The sequence below is a fragment of the Meles meles genome, chromosome 11 (genome assembly GCF_922984935.1).
Source record: "Meles meles chromosome 11, mMelMel3.1 paternal haplotype, whole genome shotgun sequence".
In the NCBI taxonomy this organism is placed as follows: Eukaryota; Metazoa; Chordata; class Mammalia; order Carnivora; family Mustelidae; genus Meles; species Meles meles.
Genome location: NC_060076.1, coordinates 37,189,913 through 37,210,160, shown reverse-complemented (window position 1 = coordinate 37,210,160; position 20,248 = coordinate 37,189,913). Strand labels below are relative to the sequence as shown.

Here is a 20,248-nt window from a genome sequence, read left to right as displayed (position 1 = left end):
AGCTAGCCCTGACTAAATTCAATAAACAGATTTGGTATCATGCTGATTATATTAATTCACCTTTCACCTCCTATCCACACAGACAGGGTTGACTGAGACTGTCAAATCCCAAATTTCTAGAATTCGGGTTAGGGGTAGGGAGTCACTTAGAGACTCAGAGGTCTGCTTGTCCCTCCCCTCTAAGAATCAAATGTTTGCCCTTGTCATGAGAGGTCTGCCCAGACCACCTTCCAGACCCAGCTCCACTCATTCTGTGACCTTGCACAGGATCCTGGGCTTTGAGACTCTGGCTTTTAGGCAACAGAAAGAACCAAAGCCACTGCAAGGATTCCTGTGGCCCTTTCTTCTACCCAGAACTCAATCTCATAAGGTAGATGATGTTGGGAGAGGGCATCTTAGATAACCAACACTCAACTGAATCAGACAGCTGTGAGCCTTCCCACTCAAGTATATGTAGTAGGCAAACAAGAGATAAATATGCATTTTACTCAACACGATTAACAGGAATACAGGAAAAAAGGTGTCATAAGCAAAGTTAATGCCTTTTTGGTGGCAAAAAGAATGGCAGTAACTAGGCCAAATTTTGCAGGACTCCTACCACTTCTCCAATGCCAGACTTATACAGGAATGATCCATTTCACCCACATTCCCCAAGAACAGTAAAGCAGAAAGCCCTCCCCATGGAGAAATGGGCCACTGGAGCCCCAGCTCAGGCTCTTTAAAATGTGGCAGCTACAGATCACAAGGCTCCGGCAGAGATGTCTGAAACTCCTCAAGAAGGGTTTCACGGTCAGGGGAATGAATCCAGTCCAGATAGGTTTCTAGGTACAAGGGGAGAGACCTGGAGAGCAAAAAGAGTGACGTCTGAGGGTGAAGGATAGGCAGCCACTCCATCCCTTTCATTCATTAGCACCCCCAACAGACTCAAGGACTCCAGGACACCAACTGCCCTCAGCCCCAACCCCGCAGGCCTCAGCCTCACCATGCAGCACTCTCCTGTGGCAACTCTGTTTGGGCCTTTAGCCTCCACCAGAGAGCAGTGGCCTCATCCCTCCGATCCATCCTCCTCAGAGTCTGAAGCAGGTGAACGGAACCATCTTGATTACCTGTAGCCCCACCCCAAAGTAGAAAGGCTTAGCACCTGACACAGCCTTAAGCATTTTATAAAAGGAGAAACTGAGGCTTAGAGCAGAAAAGTATCTTTTCTACAGTCACACATGGAACCAGGAGGTTCCATTCCCAAACATTCCTATTCTGGGGTACTGCCCGCCCAAGAAAAAGGGCTCAGATGACTCTGCTTCTCCCCAGCATACTCCCAGCATAGTTGTGGTCTTTGTGTCTGAGGACACTGGAAAGACTGAGGAATTCCAGAGAGCCTTCACACACACTTGCAAATGTCTTCAAGCCTGGGTATATCCCTAGGTATATACAGTACAACCCCATTCATCCCCTTCTATTTGGGAACATCGCTCTTCCACTGATCCCCAAGTACCTCCCGGATGGACCTCTCTGTCCTTGTACATCTGGGCATAGCTGATATCATGCAAATATACATACCTGGGCACATTTGCACACTGAGGAGGAAGTCCTGTAGGGCTTTGGTATCTTGGCCAATGGCCACCCACTGAAGTCCACGACTAATCAGGGCAGCTGCCCGGAGCTGTTGTAGTGCCACATCTGATATACACCCCTTCTCACCATTGGAAGCAGGCCCTGGGGACCACCCCAAAGTCAAAAAGTGTGTCCCTGCTACACAGGCACCTAGTACTACAGAATCCCAAGTACTCCTCCTTCTCTTCTTATGCCTGGAGACTCCCCCCGCCCCGCCCCCCCCCTGCCTTTTTTAAAAAAAAAAAAAGGACGCATGGAAAGGCAACACATTCACCACCCCTCCCCTTCCAGGAGACAAGAGGAAAATTGAGAGTCTAGATCACCTTGTCCTTCTTCATTCTTAGGTGTGGTCTGGAAAAGCAGCTCAAGGCACCTGAAGTGGGACACAGAATAAGGGTGAGGAGGAGTCAACCTCAGAAACTCTGGGGTGAGTCGGTAAGAATGGAGCTTACTCAGGTCCCAATCAGCAATTATCCCTCCACACTTCCCCTAGGATTCTGGTTGGCTTCCTGAGCTCACCGGCTAAATTCACTAATTGCCTCTTTTGGGGCCCCCAGCTGCACCCAGGCTTGACCCTGCAGCAGGTAGGTAGCAGAGACCCAGGATGGGCAGTGTGGTGACTCTTTGGTTCCTTTTCTGGCATCTTTCCTCAGCTGGGGCATCTTGGGAAGCAGAGATGACGTGCGGCTGAGCAGCTCCTCACATACAGTCAAGGCATCCTGGGCTCGGCCAGCCTGGATCAGTGCTGCAGCTGCCTCTAAGAACACCTCAGGCATACAAGGCCCTGAAGGGGAAGGCGGGGGGAAGAACTGGGGTGGGAAGAGGACACAGTGTCTTAAAGAGACATTAGTCACCATCCCCAACCTCTTCACCAGGCTCTGGTACCACAGAGACCACCCATTGCTTGCTACCCGGGACCTTTTGCTCGAGAACCTTCCTGGTCTGGCCTTCCAGCTTGGACAGATAGAATAGCAGAAGAAAGAGAAAACAACAGTCCTGTTCTACTCCAGAGGAGACTCCAACCCTCTCACCCCATTACAGAGAATCTTGAAGACATACCCACCTTTGATTCCGATCCATCCAGCACCAGAGCCAGTAGGTCCAAGTAATGCTCTGCAGCATCCTCTGCCCTGAGAAGTCATAGCCTATGAGCTTCACCTTAGGCCCTTAGCAGGGTCCTCCAAGGGCTCTAAACTAACAAAAGGATGCTCAAGGTCCCTGGGGAGTAGGGAGAGTGGGGACTTGGTGCTCCAATATGAGCTCAGTATGGAGCTACCCTCCTTACAGAATGGATTTGGGAGGAGATTTCAGAGTTTTACACTTGATCTTAGCCAAAAGGCCAAGAAGCGATTGATTTCAGAGTTTTAAAGATACAAGAGCTTAGTGTCTGGGTGAAGAGTCTTAAGTTCAGGTCCAGCAATAAGGCAGAAGGTCGAGGAGTGGAAACCTATGTCCTACCACTGACTCATCCACACAGCTGATGTGCAAGAACAGAAGCAGAATCACACCCCAGGGAAGGCATCAGAAATGGGAAGAGGAGCTCATATGAACAAGGCAGTGGAACCTCACCTTCCCACCTGTAAGCATCGGCTTGCTAGCAAGTACTTGGCCTGGCTCTGTGTGCCACAATGAAGGGGTGAGGCTGGGTGAGGTCTGGGGAGTAGTAACTCTACTTCAATAAGAAGCTGAGGGGCTTCAGAACTGTGAGTGACATTCAAGGCCTAAAAGGGACAAAAAGAAAAAAGTATATCTTTAATCTTTGGGAGCCCTATTTCCTTCTGTTTACAATTTGATTAGTCTCCCTAACACAAACACTTCAACAATCCCTGTATCTTCAGTTCCTTACCTCAACCAACAGCTCCAGACTCTCCAGTTCTGCTGCTGTGTTCCCCAGTTGCCGATACAGCCTAGAGGCCTCCAGAAGCGGAAGACCCCATGTTGACCCCCCTTTCAGGGCTGCAGCCAAGTACAGCAGAGCTCTTTGTGGATTGCCCTAGAAGGTTGAGAGGACAAAAGCCTCAGCTACCCTCATGAAGCAGAAAGCTGTCTATAACACCCATAATTTCCCTAAACCACACTAGGAGGGTCTTTACCATTTTACGGAGACAGGTCCCCAGAGCCGTGTACACCTGGACTAACACAGGCCGTGGGCATAGACCTGAGGCTGCTTCTTGCAGGCTGCTCAGTGCCCTGGGCAGGCTTCCTGTGATCAGCTCCTGGAGGCCTAAGGTCAATTCAGGGTTTAAACTTAAGGAAGCCCATAGGGCAGGGGGATGATGGGTAACAAGAATACAAAGAAGCTCCACTGAGCTGAATGGAACGTGACAGGGAAGGTTTGAGCCCAAGGACCACTTAAGACAGGGAGTGGGGAGGAAGGGATGAGTAAGACTGCTAGCTGACCTTGGCGATAGGCAGAAGCTGTAAGAAGGATATCCCTTAAGCCCCAGGCATCTTGCAGGGTCAATGGAGCATCTGACTCCTTAGCTGGAGGGCTCCAAGTTTTCAGAAGCAGCAGCAGATTCTCAGAGGCCTCACTCTGAGGAAAGAAGGGTGATCAGAGGCTCTAAGCCTATAAACCACCTCTCCTCTCCTATCTCAGTCTAACCTGACTGGACCTTGAAATCAAGGGTCCTCCTGATTCCTATTCCCTCAATTTTAACATATAGATAACTATGGGGTGAGGATAAAGGGAGGAAGAAAACCTTGGGGCACTGATGATCTGTTCTAGTATGCCTCCTCATTCAGTATGAGCCCAGAGGACTCAGGGCAAGAACCATGTGTGGGTTATTGATGAGAAGACTGAAGCTGGGAGATGACTTCAGCAAGGTCAATAAAAGCTCTAACCCTATCCAAGATCATTAAGCAATTTAAAAAACACTCAAGAGGCACCTGAGTGGCTGGGCTGGTTAAGTGTCAGATTCTTGATTTTGGCTCAGATTATGATCTCAGGGTCGTAAGGTTGAGCCCCACATCTGGCTCTACGCTTGAGTCTGTTTGGGATTCTCTCCCTCTCCCTATGCCCCGCCCCATGCACGTGCTCCCTCTTTCTCTCAAACAAATAAATAAATCTTAAAAACAAAACAAAAACAAACCACCACTCAAGAGAATCCCCCCAGTGAAGGACCAACCAGAGTATTGTCACCAAGAGTCCCAGAGAGAATCCAGGTCTTCTAACCACCAACCCAGCAGCCTTACCAGCACAAAATGATGCTACTGCCACTGAGACAGGTGAGAGATAGGAAGAGACCCTTAGATCCAGGTTACTTCCCAAATTACCTGGTTGCCATTCAAGGTCTGCAGCAAGAAGGTCAAGTCCCCCAAACAGTCAGTGCTTAGCCAGACGGCAGCCTGCAGGCCAGCCAGGTGGTGAAGGGCAGGGAGCACCTCCAGGAGAAGGGTGGAATAATGGAGAACGGAGTCCCACAGCCCCTTGAGCCCACATTCCAGTCTGGTCCCCAACTGCTTCTGGGTCTCCAACACTGTAGAGGACACACATACAGCTGAGGTTGGGACCTCATCTCTGCTTTTCTCTTTCTGCAGGAGCCTGAAGGTCACTAAAATGCTCCTGGTCTGAGGAGCACCTGGAGGATAAGAGAATAGCAACTCTCTCCATGGAGGTGACAAATTTTATTGCTCCTTATATCTCCTTTGCAAGTACTTAAACCCAGACAGTCTGGCAGGGAAATGGAAACCAATCTCTGGCCCTTACCTCTCTCCAGGCCCTGTTGGATATCCTGTGCCTGGTCCTCAGTGAAACCCTGGGCCAGGCTGGCCCTCAGGGTAATGAAATTGCAGGTAACAGTCAATTCCAAGGGGAGAACAGGAATAGCTGCAGGGAGCCCTGGAGGAACACAAGTTGATTTCACAGACCACTCCCTGCAGAAAGATTCCCCAAATAAGATCCAAACCCAAAGATCACCTCACCCCAACCAAAATGGCCATTTGCACAGTTTGGAAAGGGCGAGTGACGGGGCGAAGAGATTCACCTGCACCCAAGTGAATTCCACTCCAGTCCTGTCTGTGACTTAAATAAGATCCCCTGCCCCCTGAGGAATTTTCTCAGTGCCAGAAATGCAGAACAGGAACTCGTCTCTAGCTGTGGGGGAAGGTAACTGACCATCCTGAGGAGTATCCTACTTACCCCGCAGACTATGGAGGAGTTCCTTGAACCCTTCCAGTGCATCTTGAGCCAACTGCCGTCGCCTCAGAGACAGACCCGAGTCCTGAGCCACCTAACAGGTGTGGGACGAGGTATCACTGAGGATCAATCCTTATTTCTCCCCTTGCAACAGTGGCAAGAGATGACATTGTCGTCATTTCTGGCTCCTGATGAGGGAAGCCAAACTCAATCCCTCCCCATCAGCTGCGGTAAATCCACCGGAAACCCCCTTTCTGGTAAGCGAGGGTCCCAGCAACCATGTTACCTTGACCTGTCGAACTAGTTGGTCATTCTTTTCCCTCCACAGGTCTAGGCAGCTGGCGTGTGGCACTGAGATGCCCAGAGGGGTCTGGTGCGACATGGTGGCCGAGGCTGGGGTTGGACACCTGGAGGGGACAGCTGAAAGGTAAGCCCGGCCCCACCGCTGTCCCCACCGGAGCGGGGAGGGGTCCTTCCGCTTCCGCAACCCCCCGCAGCTCCTTTGCTCCCCTCCGGGCCCCAGCAGGGGCAACTCGCCCTTTACAGGAGAAATGGATTCTCTACTGGACACTGACGACTCCCACCCCCGCCTCCTCCACCTCGCCTCTGGTTGGTCCGGCCGGCAAAACTCTCGGCTGCGGTTGGTCCCCTTCAAGGGTTAGTGCCCGCGGGAAACTCGAGGAAGAAACGAGTCGGGTAGCGATCCGTGAGGGAGGTTACGGCGGACCAGAGGACGGGGATTTGTCTGAGTGGGGAGGTGTACTTCTCAGGGTTCGGCTTGCTAGTCCTTCGCGCAGGCCAAAACCCTGAAAAATCGATCTCGGTACTAGAAACCGTGTCCCACCCCTTCCCTCGCAGCCACACTTGCAGGTCTGTCTAGCTTTGCCCCGGCAGAGGGCCGGCCCGCGCAGTGCATGCTGGGAATCGTAGTACCGCCCGGAGTCGCCACAAAAAACCCAGCCGAGGCACAAAGTATCTCCAAAAACGAACTGAGACCAGACCAAGGCTCTTGGTAATCCGCCCATCCTTTCTTTGCTCACCATGGAGCACCAGCACGCTACCGCATTCTGCTCAACCCTATGCAGGCCGACTGTTGGCGGAACGGCCCTGGGCTTGTACAACCCGCTCTGCTCAAAGGTACCTGTCCCTTTCAACAAATGGGACCCAGGAGAACTGGGCTATTAGTACGCAAAAACAAAGCAAAAATGTTACCCTTAGGGGCGCCTGGGTGGCTCAGTGGGTTAGAGCCTCTGCTTTCGGCTCAGGTCATGATCCCAGGGTCCTGGGATCGAGTCCCGCATCGGGCTCTCTGCTCCACAGGGAGCCTGCTTCCTCCTCTCTCTCTGCCTGCCTCTCTGCCTAGTTGTGATTTCTCTCTGTCAAATAAATAAAATATTAAAAAAAAAATGTTACCCTTACCACAGATAAAACCAACTCAATATGGGTAAGCTGAACTTCATTAAGAACTTTTGGTACAGGGGCGCCTGGGTGGCTCAGTGGGTTAAAGCCTCTGCCTTTCGCTCGGGTCATGATCCCAGAGTCCTGGGATCGAGCCCCGCATCGGGCTCTCTGCTTGGCAGGGAGCCTGCTTCCTCCTCCTCTCTCTCTCTGCCTGCCTCTCTCCCTACTTGTGGTGTCTATCTGTCAAATAAATAAATAAAATCTTTAAAAAAAAAAAAAAAGAACTTTTGGTACAAAGGCAAGATCAAGAAAATTAGGGGCGCCTGGGTGGCTCAGTGGCTGAAGGCGCCTGCCTTCAGCTCAGGTCATGATCCGAGCATCCTGGGATCGAGCCCCGCATCAGGCTCTTCCACAGGGAACCTGCTTCCCTTCCTGTCTCTCTGCCTGCCTCTCTGCCTACTTGTGATCTGTCTGTCAAGTAAATAAAATCTTAAAAAAAAAAGAGAGAGAAAGAAAATTCAAAGTCAAAAATGGAGAAATTATTTTCCAATTATTACCTACCTTATAATCTTATAACTGACCAGTATCCACAATATGTAACTCTCAAAGCTCAATAATGAAAAGAATCTAAACCATTTTAAGATGAACAGAAAAACATGAATAGGAATTTTACGGGGAAAAAAAGGTACATGAATGGCTAAGCACCATATTAAAAAATGAATAGCCATCAGGGAAATGTAAATTAAAACCACAAGATAATCTGGCTGGCTCAGTGTGTGACTCTTGATCTTGGGTTGCAAGTTCAAGCCCCACGTTGGGTGTAGAAATTACTTAAAAGAATAAATAATCTTTTAGATAATGCCAGGGGTACCTGGCTGGCTCAGTCCGTAGGGTGTGTGACTCTTGATCTCACAGTTTTGAGTTCTAGCTCCACATTAGGTGTGGAGCCTACTTTAAAAATAAATAAATAAAAACACAGGTGATACCAAATGTTAGTGAGGATGTGGAAAAACTAGAACTTTCATACATAGTGGGAATATAAAATGTTATAGTTACCTTGGAAAATTGTTTGGCATTTTCTTAAAAGTAAACCATAAGCTTATCATATGACCCAAAAATTCTACTCTAGGGAAACCTCTCAAAAAAATAAAAACATGTCTACACCAAGAATGGTATGCAAATGCTCACAGCAGCTCCAAAAATATTCATAATAGCTAAAAAACAAAAAACCCTAGAAACAATCCAAATGTCCATTAGCTGATCATAGCCATACAATGGACTATGACTCAGCAATAAAAAGGCAAAAACTGATACATGCTTCAACATGGATGAACCTTAAAAAATTCTAAGTCATTGGGGTGCCTGGGTGGATCAGTGGGTTAAGTCTCTGCCTTTGGCTCAGGTCATGATCCCAGGGTCCAGGAATCAAGCCCCACATTGGGCTCTCTGCTCAGCAAGGAGCTTACTTCCCCCTTTCTTTGCCTGCCTCTCTGCTTACTTGTAATCTCTGTCTGTCAAATAAATAAAAATTAAAGACCACATATTTGATGACCCCATTTGTATGAAATGTTCAGAAAAGACAAATTTAGAAAAACAGAAAACAGATCAGTGACCTACAGTGAAACTGAGGATCAGTTGTAAACAAGTATAGGGACTTTGTAGGAGTGATAAAAATGTTCTAAAACTAGGGGTGCCTGGGTGGCTCAGTGAGTTAAAGCCTCTGCTTTTGGCTCAGGTCAGGATCCCAGGACCCTCGGATTGAGCCCTGCCATCAGGCTCTCTGCTCAGCAGGGAGCCTGCTTCCCTACCTCTCTCTCTACTTGGCTCTCTGCCTACTTGTGATCTCTGTCTGTCAAATAAATAAAATCTTTAAAAAATATTTTTTCTAAAACTAAATTGTGGCATTAAACAAGGTTTCTTACATATGAACACCAAATGCACAAGCAACAAAAGAAAAATAGGATGAACTGGACTTCATAAAAATTTTAAAATTTTGTACTGCAAAGACTTAAGAAGATGAACACTATCAAGAAAATGAAAAGACCAGGGCAGTTGGCTCAGTCAGTGGAGCATGGGTCTCTTGATCTCAGCGTCAAAAGAATTCAAGCCCCAACTCCCGGAGTGGAGTCTACCTTAAAAAAAAAAAAAAAAAAAGAGGGACACCTGGATGGCTCAGTCAGTTAAGCGTCCAGCTCTTGGTTTCAGCTCAGGTCATGATCTCAGGGTCCAAGGATTAAGCCCTGCCTTGGGCTCCATGCTCAGTGTGTCTGACGAAGATTTTCTCTCTCCCTCTACCCCTCCCTACACTTGCACACACACTCTCTCAAATAAATAAATCTTAAATAAAGAAAAAAGGACAACTCAGAGAATGAACAAAATATTTGCAAATCATGTATCTGACAAGGTATGTATTCCTAGAATATATAAACAATGCTTATAACTCAAAAATTAGAAAACTCAGTAACAGAGAAAGGCTCTGAATGGACAGTTCAACAAGCACAAGAAAAATGCTCATTATCTTTAGTCATCAAGGGCAAGCAAACCAAAACCATGAGATACCGCTTCACACCCACTAGGATGATTAGAATCAAAAGTAAGTAATTATAAGGCATGGATGTGCAAAAATTGGCATCCTTATACACTAATGATGACAGTATTACACGGTACAGCAGCCCTGGAAAACAAACTGGCAGTTCCTCAAAAAGTTAAACATAGATGTACCGTATGACCTATCAATTCCACAATATACCACTAGGTATAAACCAAAAAGAAATGAGAACATACATCCAAACAAAACTTTTACATGGATGTTCAAAGCAGCATTATTTGTAAAAACTGAAAGGTGTTAAGAGCCCAAATGGCCACCAATGAATGAATGGATAAACAAAATGTGATATATCCCTGCAATGGAACATTATTTGGCCATAAAAAAGAAATGAAATACTGAAACGTGAAGCAACATGGATGAACCTTGAAAACATTAGGCTGAGAAGCCAGACAGAAAAGGACACATATTGTAGGATTCCATTTATATAAAATGTCCAGAATAGAAAATAGTCAGAAAGGAGATTAGTGGTTGCCTAAGTTTAGGGATGGAGGTGGGGAAAGTTGGGGGGTGACAGGAAAATGTACCGTTTCTTTTGGGGGTAATGATAATGTTCTGAAATTGACTCTGGTGAGTTGTACAACTCTGTGAATATACCGAAAGTTATTGAATTGTGCACTTTAAATGGCCGAATTTTATATGAATTATACCTCAAAAAAGCTCTTTAGAAAAACAATGAGTTAGTGTGGAATGGTTGTTTTGATGTCAACTAGGAGGCAGGGATAAGAATTTTTAACCAGGGGTGCCTGGGTGGCTCAGTGGATTAAGCATCTGCCTTTGGCTCAGGTCATGATCTCAGAGTCCTGGAATTGAGCTCCACATCGGGAATCTCTGCTCAGCGGGGAGCCTGCTCCCCCACCCCCACCTCTCTGCCTGCCTCTCTGCCTACTTGTGATCTCTGTGTCAAATAATAAAATCTTAAAAAAAAAAAAAGAATTTTTAACCATATATCTTTCTCCAAATGGATCTTGAAGTTAGATAAGAAGAAAAGGAAATAGCTGATGGTTGGCAGATCAGCATATTTTCCTTAGGCTTTAGGCTTCAGGAAAGGAGGCTCCCTGCCAAGAAAAAAAGAAAAGAAAAAAAAGGACGAGGTGGAACCTGACTAGGGGAAGCTGAGGGACTGAAGTCTTGAAATCCTTCCCATTGGTGCTAGGGATGGAATAGGGTCTTTTCTTCTCACAGAGGTACTGTGTGCTTATTAAATGATGCTTGGGAATGGTATCCACGAGACGGAGAAAAGCAAAGGGACTTTTTTCTAATTCATCTTTTAGTCTTAGCTGGGGCCTAACTTCTCTCACCTTTTTAGTGTATTCCTGCCAGGGTTACCAATGTCCTATCCTCTAATTGCCTGAAATAGTATACATTTCTTATCATCTTTCTGTTTGACCTATGTAGCACTACAGACTATTAGCCATTAATAATTCCATCTCTTTCTTTAGCTACCACAGCAGTGAACGCCCTTCCTTCACAATCACCGCTAAGCAGCTTGTCTTCTTTCTGCCAAGGAGAAGTGCTATTCCACAATTTTATATCTGTTCTTCTTTCAGATGTTTCATCTCCTCCTGTCCTGGGCATTCTTGAACATCAAATAGCAGGCCTGACCCTTCTCTTTAGAGCTTCCCCCACCCTCCTCGGATGCACATTTCCATGAGAATTTCATGCCAGCACTTCATGACACAGTAGTGAGATGGATGGAGAGCACAAGAGTCATGCTTTAAACTTATAATTTTGGCTTCAAGTCTGGAATAATCAATGGGACAAGATGAAATGCTATGTAAGAATGGCATTAGGTCTGATAAATGATAGCAAAGGTTGGAAACCTAGGGTGGCCTCCTAGGCCACTTTGTCCTAGAAGTGAAGGACAAAGGGTGTTCCAGAGTGAAAGAACCCAATAGAGGAGGGAATACAGCACCATTTGGGGTTTTAGACAATGAGTCTGTGTACTCCATGATGCCTGGGCTTGTCTTTCCAGTAGTCTCTGTTATCAGCCAAAGGATAAGAATTTAATAAAATATGTTATACGCAAAGAAAAATGGCAGGTGGGATAACAGGAATGATTCAGGAAGAAGTAAGGGAAGTGAATTCAGACACTTTCATCAACCACTTCCCAAAGGTTTTCAGGTGTAGGCAGGTCTGCTTAAGATGGCCGATGTTATCTGTGCCTCATGGAAGGGGAGAGTGACCATCCCCCTAGTCCCTGTAGGACAGTGGGGGCTCCGCCACCTCTCAGACACACATATTTACATTATTATTTTATTCTTCTTTGGAGGCCACCCTCCAAAGCAAGAGTTAGGGAGCAGGCCCCACTATGATTTTGAATTATAAAATAATGAAGTCCCAGGTGTCAGTTGCTCCTGGCTGCATGGTGGTAAAAAGTGTGGCTAAGCCTCTCTTGCAGATGATCCAGCACCTATATAGGCCAGGCTAGACTGTTCTCCAGCTCTGCCTGTGGCCACAAGCCAGCATTAGCCACCTAGGCTATCTCTGCTGGGCCAGAACTAGCTGCCTGAACCAGGAGCTCACAGCACCATCCACTCGCATCACCAAAGCTATGCCCAGGAAAAGTCCCACGCTGCTCACAATAAAGCCCACGGCTTCAAATATGAACCTGTAAAGAAAAGTGGAGAATTCTCAGGGGACACTGAGAGTAGGTCTAGAGCCTTTTCCGTGATGAGACAAAACCTGCCCACCCTAATGTTCATTCTTTCCTCCAAGCTTCATCCTCCCCAACACCAATACTTCTCAAGCAAATCCACTCACTTGGGGGCAAACACCTTCCAGACCATGAGATGCCTGCGGAGGATGGACGCTGCCAAGGCACAGGCCAGAATCTAGGGAGGACAGGAAAGGTCAAGTTACTTGGGGAGGAGGAAACAGGTCAAGGGAGAGTTGCCCCTGTGAGGATTGGGAAAAGTACGAAAGTAGTGCATGTCAGTGGAAAAAAACCTGGGTTAGGAGTCAGGAGACTTAAGTCTTTTCCTGGCCTCACCATGACTCACTGTGTGACCTTGGGCAAGCACTATCCATCTGTGCTGATTACACTCAGGCTCTGCCTCCCAGGTTGGGAGGAAGATGTAAGTCACACCTTCTGCCTCTGAAGGGAAGGAAGATCCGTGACATAGTCTGCAGTCAAATGCTCTACCACTGAGCTATACCCCCGATCCGTGACATAGTCTGGGAAAGAATCCTGGCCATCATCTCAGTTTTTCCTCTCTGTCCACTAATGGAGGAATCCCCAAATGCAATCAGCAGGGTCCAGATCTAGCTTTTAGAAGGGAAACAATCCAAGGCTAGAATTAAGGAGACCCAAGTTCAAGTCTCAATACATCCAGCCCCTTGAGGCCACAGCCTTAGGCAACCATTTTGCTTATCGTACTTCGGTCCAGGCTCTCCCCCAGGGTTTCGGCAAAGTATGAAAGAATGTGATGTACAGGCACGAGAAAAGGTCACTAACTCGTGCTCTCTCTCTCTCTCTGCACCCACCTGAATACCGAGGACGAAGAGGTACTTGAGGCCCAGCTGCAGCAGCGCTGCATTGAAGTGATGGGGTGCATCCCGGAGCCGCATCTCCATCAGTGGCTCTTCTTCTTCCTCAGGCCTGACTCTGGCTTCAGCTTCATTCCCTAGGGACTGCCACCTCTTCCGGGGCCCTTGACTCTCACAGAGGAAGGGCCAGAGCAGAAGCAATGGGCAACCTACTGCCTCAGGGGGAAGGCAGGGCTAGAATCAGTGGAGGCCCTAGGAACCAGGCCACCCGGCCCCCAACCACCCTAGTTGACTAAGGCTCCAGGGAGCGCTGGCCAAGGGGTGCCCAAAGATCCAACAAAATAACCTCTCCCCACTCAAATCCAGGGGTCTCCTTTCTCTCCAGAAAGTCAGGGTAAACAATGGAAGCAACGGAGGAATATGGTACCTGCAAAGAGGAGATGGGAGGCAAAGGTGTTGGCTCCTACCAGCAGAGCAGGCAGCCAGGTGGAGGAGCCATGACCCTCTGGGAATCCCACGAAGGCTGCGTGCCAATGAATGGCTGGAAAGACAGGCTGGTGGCCCATGGAGTAGAAGGTCTGCGTGGCCATGAGGGCCCAAGCAGAGACTGCCTGCCATGGCACAGTAAAAGGACCTGCGGGAAGACAGAAACCTCTTCACAGTCACATCCCATTCCCTAATCCATAGCCTACTGCCTGGCAGTCAGATCCTCCTACTGCTTCAGTGCTACACACATACATGCCCCTCTCCCCGACCTCCTTACATGCAACACTCTGCTATTCTAATTCCCTCTTTGGCACTAAGCCTCCATTTCTCTAATCTGAACTGTGGTCCATCTCTCTCTCTCTCTCTCTCATATACACACAGCTCACTATGACATTACACACTGGTAACTCCCCACTCCCATTACTGTAAAATCAGGAAACGAACTCCATGAAGGTGCAGCATTTCCACTAAGAAATGAGTCTTGGGAGTACTCCTGTCTCCCTCCTTCATGAACCTTGCTGAGCGCCAGTGGCAGGGATCAGTTAGCTTGGCTACACCAGGAAGACTATCCCAACTTTGTGAAGAATCTGAGGAGCAACACCTCCCTGAAAACAAGTGGGGCCGAAGTCACATCACTACTGTCTTTGGATGAGTAAGGGCTGAGAAATGTATTTACCAGGGGTGGTGATGGGTATCCCAGCAGCAAGCAGATGCAGGAGAAGGAAGCTCTGCAGAAACAGAAGCAGGAACACCAGGCTAACGCGCTCTGCATGCAATAGCAGAAGTGGGAAGGCCAAGAGGGTGAGCGCCGTGACCATAGCAGCTGAGTAGACACTCCCCAACTGATAAGCCGCCACAGTCAGGGGGCCCCGGGATCTGGTCCTCTCTAGCCGGCCCCGGAACTCCTCCTGCATGTGTCGGTAGATCTGAGGTACCACGTATTCCAAGTCAGCCTGAGAAGTGGGGGGGCCTGAGAAGGGAGTGAGGACAGTCCTGGTCCTTGGGGCCCCCGTCGTAGCCTTTACTAGCACTGTCACGGGCCTCCAGAGCAGCAGCATGAGCCCCGAAGCGGCCAACCCAGCCACAGCCCTAGGCAGCACAACTGATGCCCCAGCAACCAAGGCCCGGAGACGCGGGGGTGCTTCATCTGCCCCCGACGCCAGCGCCCAGTAGGCAGCAGTGCCCAATACCATTAGGGGCAGCCCCCAGCGCACAAAGAGCACAGAGGGCTCAGGACTCTTGAGATTGCTATAGCGGTGAAGCCACAGGCGCACGACAGCTAACAGGGCTACCAAAGCCCCCACACAAGCTCCATACCACAAATTCTTGGCTCGACCACCCACCATGGATGCCAAGGGACTCAGCCAGGGAGAGGAACGGCAAGCAGGCGTCTCTTCAGGGCAGCGATGAAAAAGCCCAGCTAGCCTTATACATAAAAGCAACCCTACTCCAAGTCCCAGGGCATAAGTGCCACTGTGCCGGGGCGGGCCCGTGGAGGCTGGAAAGCAAAGACGGGGTATTGTGAGCAGCTTAGGTGGGAGCAGCTTGCCCTCCCAGTGAAGCTGGGCAATCAGGAGCAAGATGAGGGAGCCCAAAAGGAAGGGGGTGGCCCTGGCCTCAGCTACAACAAAGCTATCAGAGAAGAAAGCAGCAAAGCGAATGAGCAGGAATAACAGGACAGGCCCAGGGATGGGAAGTAGGGCTGCCAGGGGCCTCTTGGACCCCCAGCCAGCCCATGCTTTCCACAAAAAAGGCAGGAGTGAGCCCACTGCAGCCATAGCCCCTAGGACCACTGGATCCAGCTTCAGCCCCGTAGTTGTCAGGAGTCCCGCACAAACTATGGTACCAGCCAGACCACAGGCCATGGGTATTAGGAAGAGGGGGCGGAAGCAGAAGCCTGGGGATGTCGCCCACTGGGATACCAGCAGACAAAGAAAGCAGGCAGCGGCCATGAGAGCAGCACCCCCGGCCATGCGACCCAGAGAGAAACGAGCCCAAGACTGAATGCACATGGCCCGAACTCCCCGCAGGAACTGCTGCAGCTCAGTAATCACAGTCTGTAGTGCTGCCTCAGCCCCCTGGGGGCTCTGCAGAAGCCGCTGGTAGTCAGCAGAGGCATTGGAGAAAAGGTTCTGCAGCCGATGAAGCTCTGTAATTTGGAGATCCTGAGAAGCAGCTGAGTAGGCATGAAGAAATCGGGATACCTGGCAAAAATGGTCAGAGACCAAGGGAAGACATCAGAGATATCAACCAGGAAAAAGGCAAAGATAGGTGTTATCAAAAGGGGTATCTGGAAATCATGGACCTGAACTCTGTCTAGGAAAGGGGGGAAGGGAGGGAAGGAGGACATGGCTATGGAAGGTGGGATTAAGACTGAACAAATGACAACAAGTGATCATTATGCTTCTCCTATGCCCACCCCAGCCCATTACCTACCTGCTGGGCATTGAGATGGAGAGCTGAGGCTTGGGCCAGAGCAGAGGAGTGAGGCTGGGAGTCTTCAACCTCTGAGAACAGCTCAGCCATCACCTCCCCAATGTTCCCAAACGGAATGGGCAGGCCCAGCAGTAGGGCCAGCGTAGGCACAAGGCTGATTTGAGGAACTATCTCCGGCTCCTAGAGGAAAAGGAGAGGGGCCAATGGGTTCACCACAGAGCTGAGGTCAGGATTTGGGATGGAAGACATAAGGACCTCAGTAGGAAATGAGTGGGGGGTACCCAGAGTCATGAATTTGAGGGCCAAAAATGGAGAGAGCCACAAGAATGCTGTGATCATGATTCAACTGAATACCAAGAGACCAGACAAAGAACACACCAGGCCTCACCTCTGGGGGGGCACCAGGAAAGAGGGCTTTGGGACTGTACAGAAAAAGTGCAGCAGAGATCTCCAGCTCACTGTCTCCTCCATGGTCCCCAGTCATGGTCATCCCATGGTCCCCAATCACGACCAGCAGTGTGTCATTCTCCAGACGCTCCACAAGTCCCCTGAGGGCCAAGAAATACATCAGGAGGTAGGAATGGATAAAGATTTTCCTAGGAAACCCATTCCCCCCCACCATAACTTCCATTAGGAGGGCCTAGACATTTGGCAAAGAGATACCTCTTCAGTCATGACCCTACTGCCCAAAGCCACATGCTGAGTTACTCAAGATGGATGAGGCCCCTAGCTTCAGAAAAATGCCTAGAAAAGACAGAATTCAGCAAGAGGCTCCAAGATAAAGACTTTTTCTCTTGGGTCAATATATCCTAAGATTCTCAGACACAAACCCATTCCCCCAGCCAATATCCCACACTCACTGGATCACCTGGTCCATTTGGCTAAGTTTCTTGGCCATTTCAGGGTGGTGAGGGCCATACTTGTGGCCACAGTGATCCACACCCAGGAAGTGAGCAATCAGCATATCCCATTTACCACTGTCCACTGTGAAAGGAAAAACACTAAGCACAGGGGACTAAGGCCCACTCCTCAACCCCAGCCAGGCTCTTACACTATGTGAAGGGACACAATCCCAGGCCACTGCACCCATGGGAAGCTCAGAATTTGTGACCTGAAGTAGCCCTCCCCAGCTCCCAGTCTTAGGCCTGCCTCTGGCCCCATGCTCACTGGTTGGATACAGGTGTTCCAGGATGCCATTGTCCACTGTGTGCAGGTCTCTGACATTGAAGGATGGGAAGAAGAAAGCTTGGGAGAAAGCTCCAGGAAAAAGATCTTTCCAGGTATCATCTCCCATGAAGACCACACGCCTTCCTGCAGGGACATGAGAGGAGGTCACAACCTAAGCAAGAGTCAAGGCAGAGGGAAAGAGAAGAGGAGGTCCTTTATAGATGTCTCAGAAATCTCAACCAGCAATTTCATCCAGCACGCTTTATCCTTCAAGGCCTAAAATTTTCTGCCACGAAGCTTTCCCTGATAACCATCCTTTCCCCAATAACCAGACTTCTCACTCCTTGTTTCTCCAAAAGGCTCTTCTAGTTCTCAATCCCTGGCTATTTTTGCTACTCTGTTTTTCCTGGGTATATGCTGTTTTTTCCAAGTCAGTGAGTGAACAAGGTATGGACCCTCTGCAGTCTCCTCCACACTTGTGAGAATATCAGACTCACATCGTCTCCTCTTCATTGCTCTACTGCCTCTTACTGAAAGCTCCCCAAAAGTAAAACCAACACTCCATGCAGATTAGAAACTCCAGAACGAAAAAGCCCACACCTGCACTTGCTGCATGCAGGGCTCTGGTCGCTTTCTCTTCCCCTGTCCTCACACAGCATAGTCTAGAATGCAGCTGAGCACCCAAAGTTCTGGCTCTCTGACCTCTAAGAGAAAATATGGTAAGGTATTCTGGCTTCCAAAGGGGCCCAAACTAACCTGCACTGGCGAGCTGCTTAATGAGATTGTCTTCCACTATGGCATAGCTGGCAAAGTTACTGCCAGCATCGATAAAGGTAGGCAGTGAGCCTGTGGTGAGGGCCTTCAGGCGCTGCATGGTGGTGGTGGGGGGATCAGCCTTAGATTGGTAGAGCCTGGCGTGGTGGGGCTGAATCTCCAGGATCCTTTGCAAGGAGTCCAATTTGCCCAGGAAGGGCAGAGAGACAGGAGGCTCTCCAGGACCGTGGGAGCGCTGGGGATGGGCAAAGTCAAATCGCAGAGCATCTATCAGCACCAACACAAGCCGAGAGAATCGAGAAGCCATCCAGCAGGCCCCAGGCTTCCCTTGGCTCCCCCATGGCAGGGACCCAGGGCCTGGGGGCTCTTGGCAGCTGCTACGGTTGGTGAGTTCCAAACGGGTGAGCAGGAAGCCACTGGTGAAGAGAGCAATGCCGGCGTAGAAGAGGAAGCAGACCCAGGACAGGAAGAGCAGCACTGAGATCTTCTGCATCCTGCTGGTAGCGGGGAAGGAATTCATCACTGTAGGGTAATGTATATTCTGGTCCCTCAATACAAAGCACACCTAAAATCCCTTCCTCGTGGAAGACTTCCGGAAGATAAATAGCCCCATAGCCAACCCAATGCAATGTTCCTCTCCATCAGTTATACCAGTGTTTCCAAAGATGAGATCCGCAGACTATGGACATCAACCTGGAGCAGTTGTTTTAAATGCTGATTTCCAGGCCCCACCCCAGATCTACTCAATCAGGATCTTTGGGGGTGGAGCTAGGGATTTGCACATGTACTCCAAGAGATTCTAACGATGAAACGCACAGTCCACGAGGGAAACTTATTCCTAGTGGTAGAAAGCTCTCTGATAGTTCATTTCTTCACCTCTCTCCTTGCCAATCTCAAAACCCCTGGGGTGGCCAGGGCTTGCAGCCGCAGGGCAACCCGGGCGGGACTAACGGCGCCGCCTGGTGGGGACCAAGAGGACCAAGGGGAGGAGTCACGCTCCGCTTCCGGATGGCCAGGATCGCCAGGAGACCGGAGTCGCAACCTACCCCGCGCAGCAAACCAGAGTCACAGGGTCTAGAGCCGATTGGGCCTCGCCGGGAACCACAGGTCCGGACGACTCTGCTTCATCTGGTGGCTACCCGGACTTCTCCTGGGCGCCCTGGCTTCGGTACTTAGAACACTAGGCTGCGAGCATACACCTTCGGAAAAGGGGAGTGATCAGTAGGAAGAGCGAGTAGATTCTCGAAGACCCTGGCTCACCTTGAAGGACGCCCGGAAGCGCAGCAGCAACGCCTGCCCACTGGCACCACAGACAAGCGCACGCCGGACAGAGCGGCCCTTGGGGGCCTCAGCGCCATCTGCTGGCGCCTCCGAAGAAGTTCGGCAGGGAGTGCAGGGCCAGTCCCAGAAGGGGAATTTGATGAGAGATCATAGTAGTTTAAGAGAATTAGGAGCAGGAAGCTAAGCTAAGCTAAGCTAAGGAAGAGCTCAGGGAAGCACTGGTCATTCTTTTTTTTTTTTTTTTTTTTTTTAAAGATCTTATTTATTTGACAGAGAGAGAGAGAGAGAGAGAGAGAGATCACAAGTAGGCAGAGAGGAAGGCAGAGAGAGAGGAGGAAGCAGGCTCCCGGCGGAGCAGAGAGCCTGATGCGGGCCTCGATCCCAGGATCCTGGGATCATGACCTGAGCCGAAGGCAGCGGCTTAATCCACTGAGCCACCCAGGCGCCCCAGCACTGGTCATTCTTGATTAAGCCTAAGAACTGTCCTTTTGGAATCAAACTTAGCTTGAATCTTAGCTCTGCCACTCGCTGGCATTATTGGGCATTACCTCAACTGTAAAGTAGGGATAAGTATTTATTTTCTCCTTTTTGCTTAGCTGACACCAACTGATAGATTTTATTATTCCCCCTCTTCATGTATTTTCTTTTTTTTTCTTCATGTATTTTCACTGTATCTTCCAATTCAGTAATTTTAAAAATACTCCAATTTAAAAATGGGCAAAGGTGTGGCAACGGGCGGGCTCAGTTGCTAGAGCATGCAACTCTTAATCTTGAGGTCGTGAGTTGAAGCCTCACATCTGAGAGAGAGCCCACTTTAAATAAATAAATAAAATTTTAAAAGATTTTATTTACTTGACAGA

General features: G+C 49.3%; 2 protein-coding genes across 12 annotated transcripts; both read right to left on the bottom strand.

Moving 5' to 3' along the window:
* Positions 1 to 466: 466 nt before the first annotated feature.
* FANCG (FA complementation group G) lies at positions 467 to 6,934 on the bottom strand. 2 transcript variants are annotated; one of them, XM_046022535.1, is made up of 15 exons: positions 6,349 to 6,934; positions 6,036 to 6,156; positions 5,753 to 5,843; positions 5,321 to 5,452; positions 4,888 to 5,090; positions 4,012 to 4,147; positions 3,705 to 3,835; positions 3,458 to 3,604; positions 3,181 to 3,332; positions 2,675 to 2,741; positions 2,131 to 2,420; positions 1,935 to 1,984; positions 1,558 to 1,713; positions 983 to 1,106; positions 467 to 841 (listed from the first exon to the last, which is right to left on the bottom strand). In XM_046022535.1, the coding sequence occupies exons 2-15, from the start codon at positions 6,129 to 6,131 to the stop codon at positions 733 to 735; spliced, it is 1,884 nt and encodes a 627-aa protein (XP_045878491.1). In that variant the 5' UTR covers positions 6,132 to 6,156; positions 6,349 to 6,934; the 3' UTR covers positions 467 to 732. The 2 variants fall into 2 exon arrangements, with proteins under 2 accessions (XP_045878491.1, XP_045878490.1); XM_046022534.1 differs by lacking the exon at positions 6,349 to 6,934 and having other exon boundaries at positions 6,036 to 6,342.
* Positions 6,935 to 10,233: 3,299 nt separating this feature from the next.
* On the bottom strand, positions 10,234 to 19,419 carry PIGO (phosphatidylinositol glycan anchor biosynthesis class O). Of its 10 annotated transcripts, none has more exons than XM_046023473.1 (11): positions 19,368 to 19,419; positions 18,090 to 18,601; positions 17,334 to 17,477; positions 17,027 to 17,150; positions 16,555 to 16,714; positions 16,167 to 16,346; positions 14,407 to 15,934; positions 13,672 to 13,878; positions 13,242 to 13,456; positions 12,519 to 12,589; positions 10,234 to 12,366 (listed from the first exon to the last, which is right to left on the bottom strand). In XM_046023473.1, the coding sequence occupies exons 2-11, from the start codon at positions 18,598 to 18,600 to the stop codon at positions 12,237 to 12,239; spliced, it is 3,270 nt and encodes a 1,089-aa protein (XP_045879429.1). In that variant the 5' UTR covers position 18,601; positions 19,368 to 19,419; the 3' UTR covers positions 10,234 to 12,236. The 10 variants fall into 10 exon arrangements, with proteins under 10 accessions (XP_045879429.1, XP_045879430.1, XP_045879435.1 ...); XM_046023474.1 differs by having other exon boundaries at positions 18,090 to 18,604; positions 19,368 to 19,401; XM_046023479.1 differs by having other exon boundaries at positions 14,407 to 14,458; positions 15,074 to 15,934; positions 18,090 to 19,387.
* Positions 19,420 to 20,248: the final 829 nt, after the last annotated feature.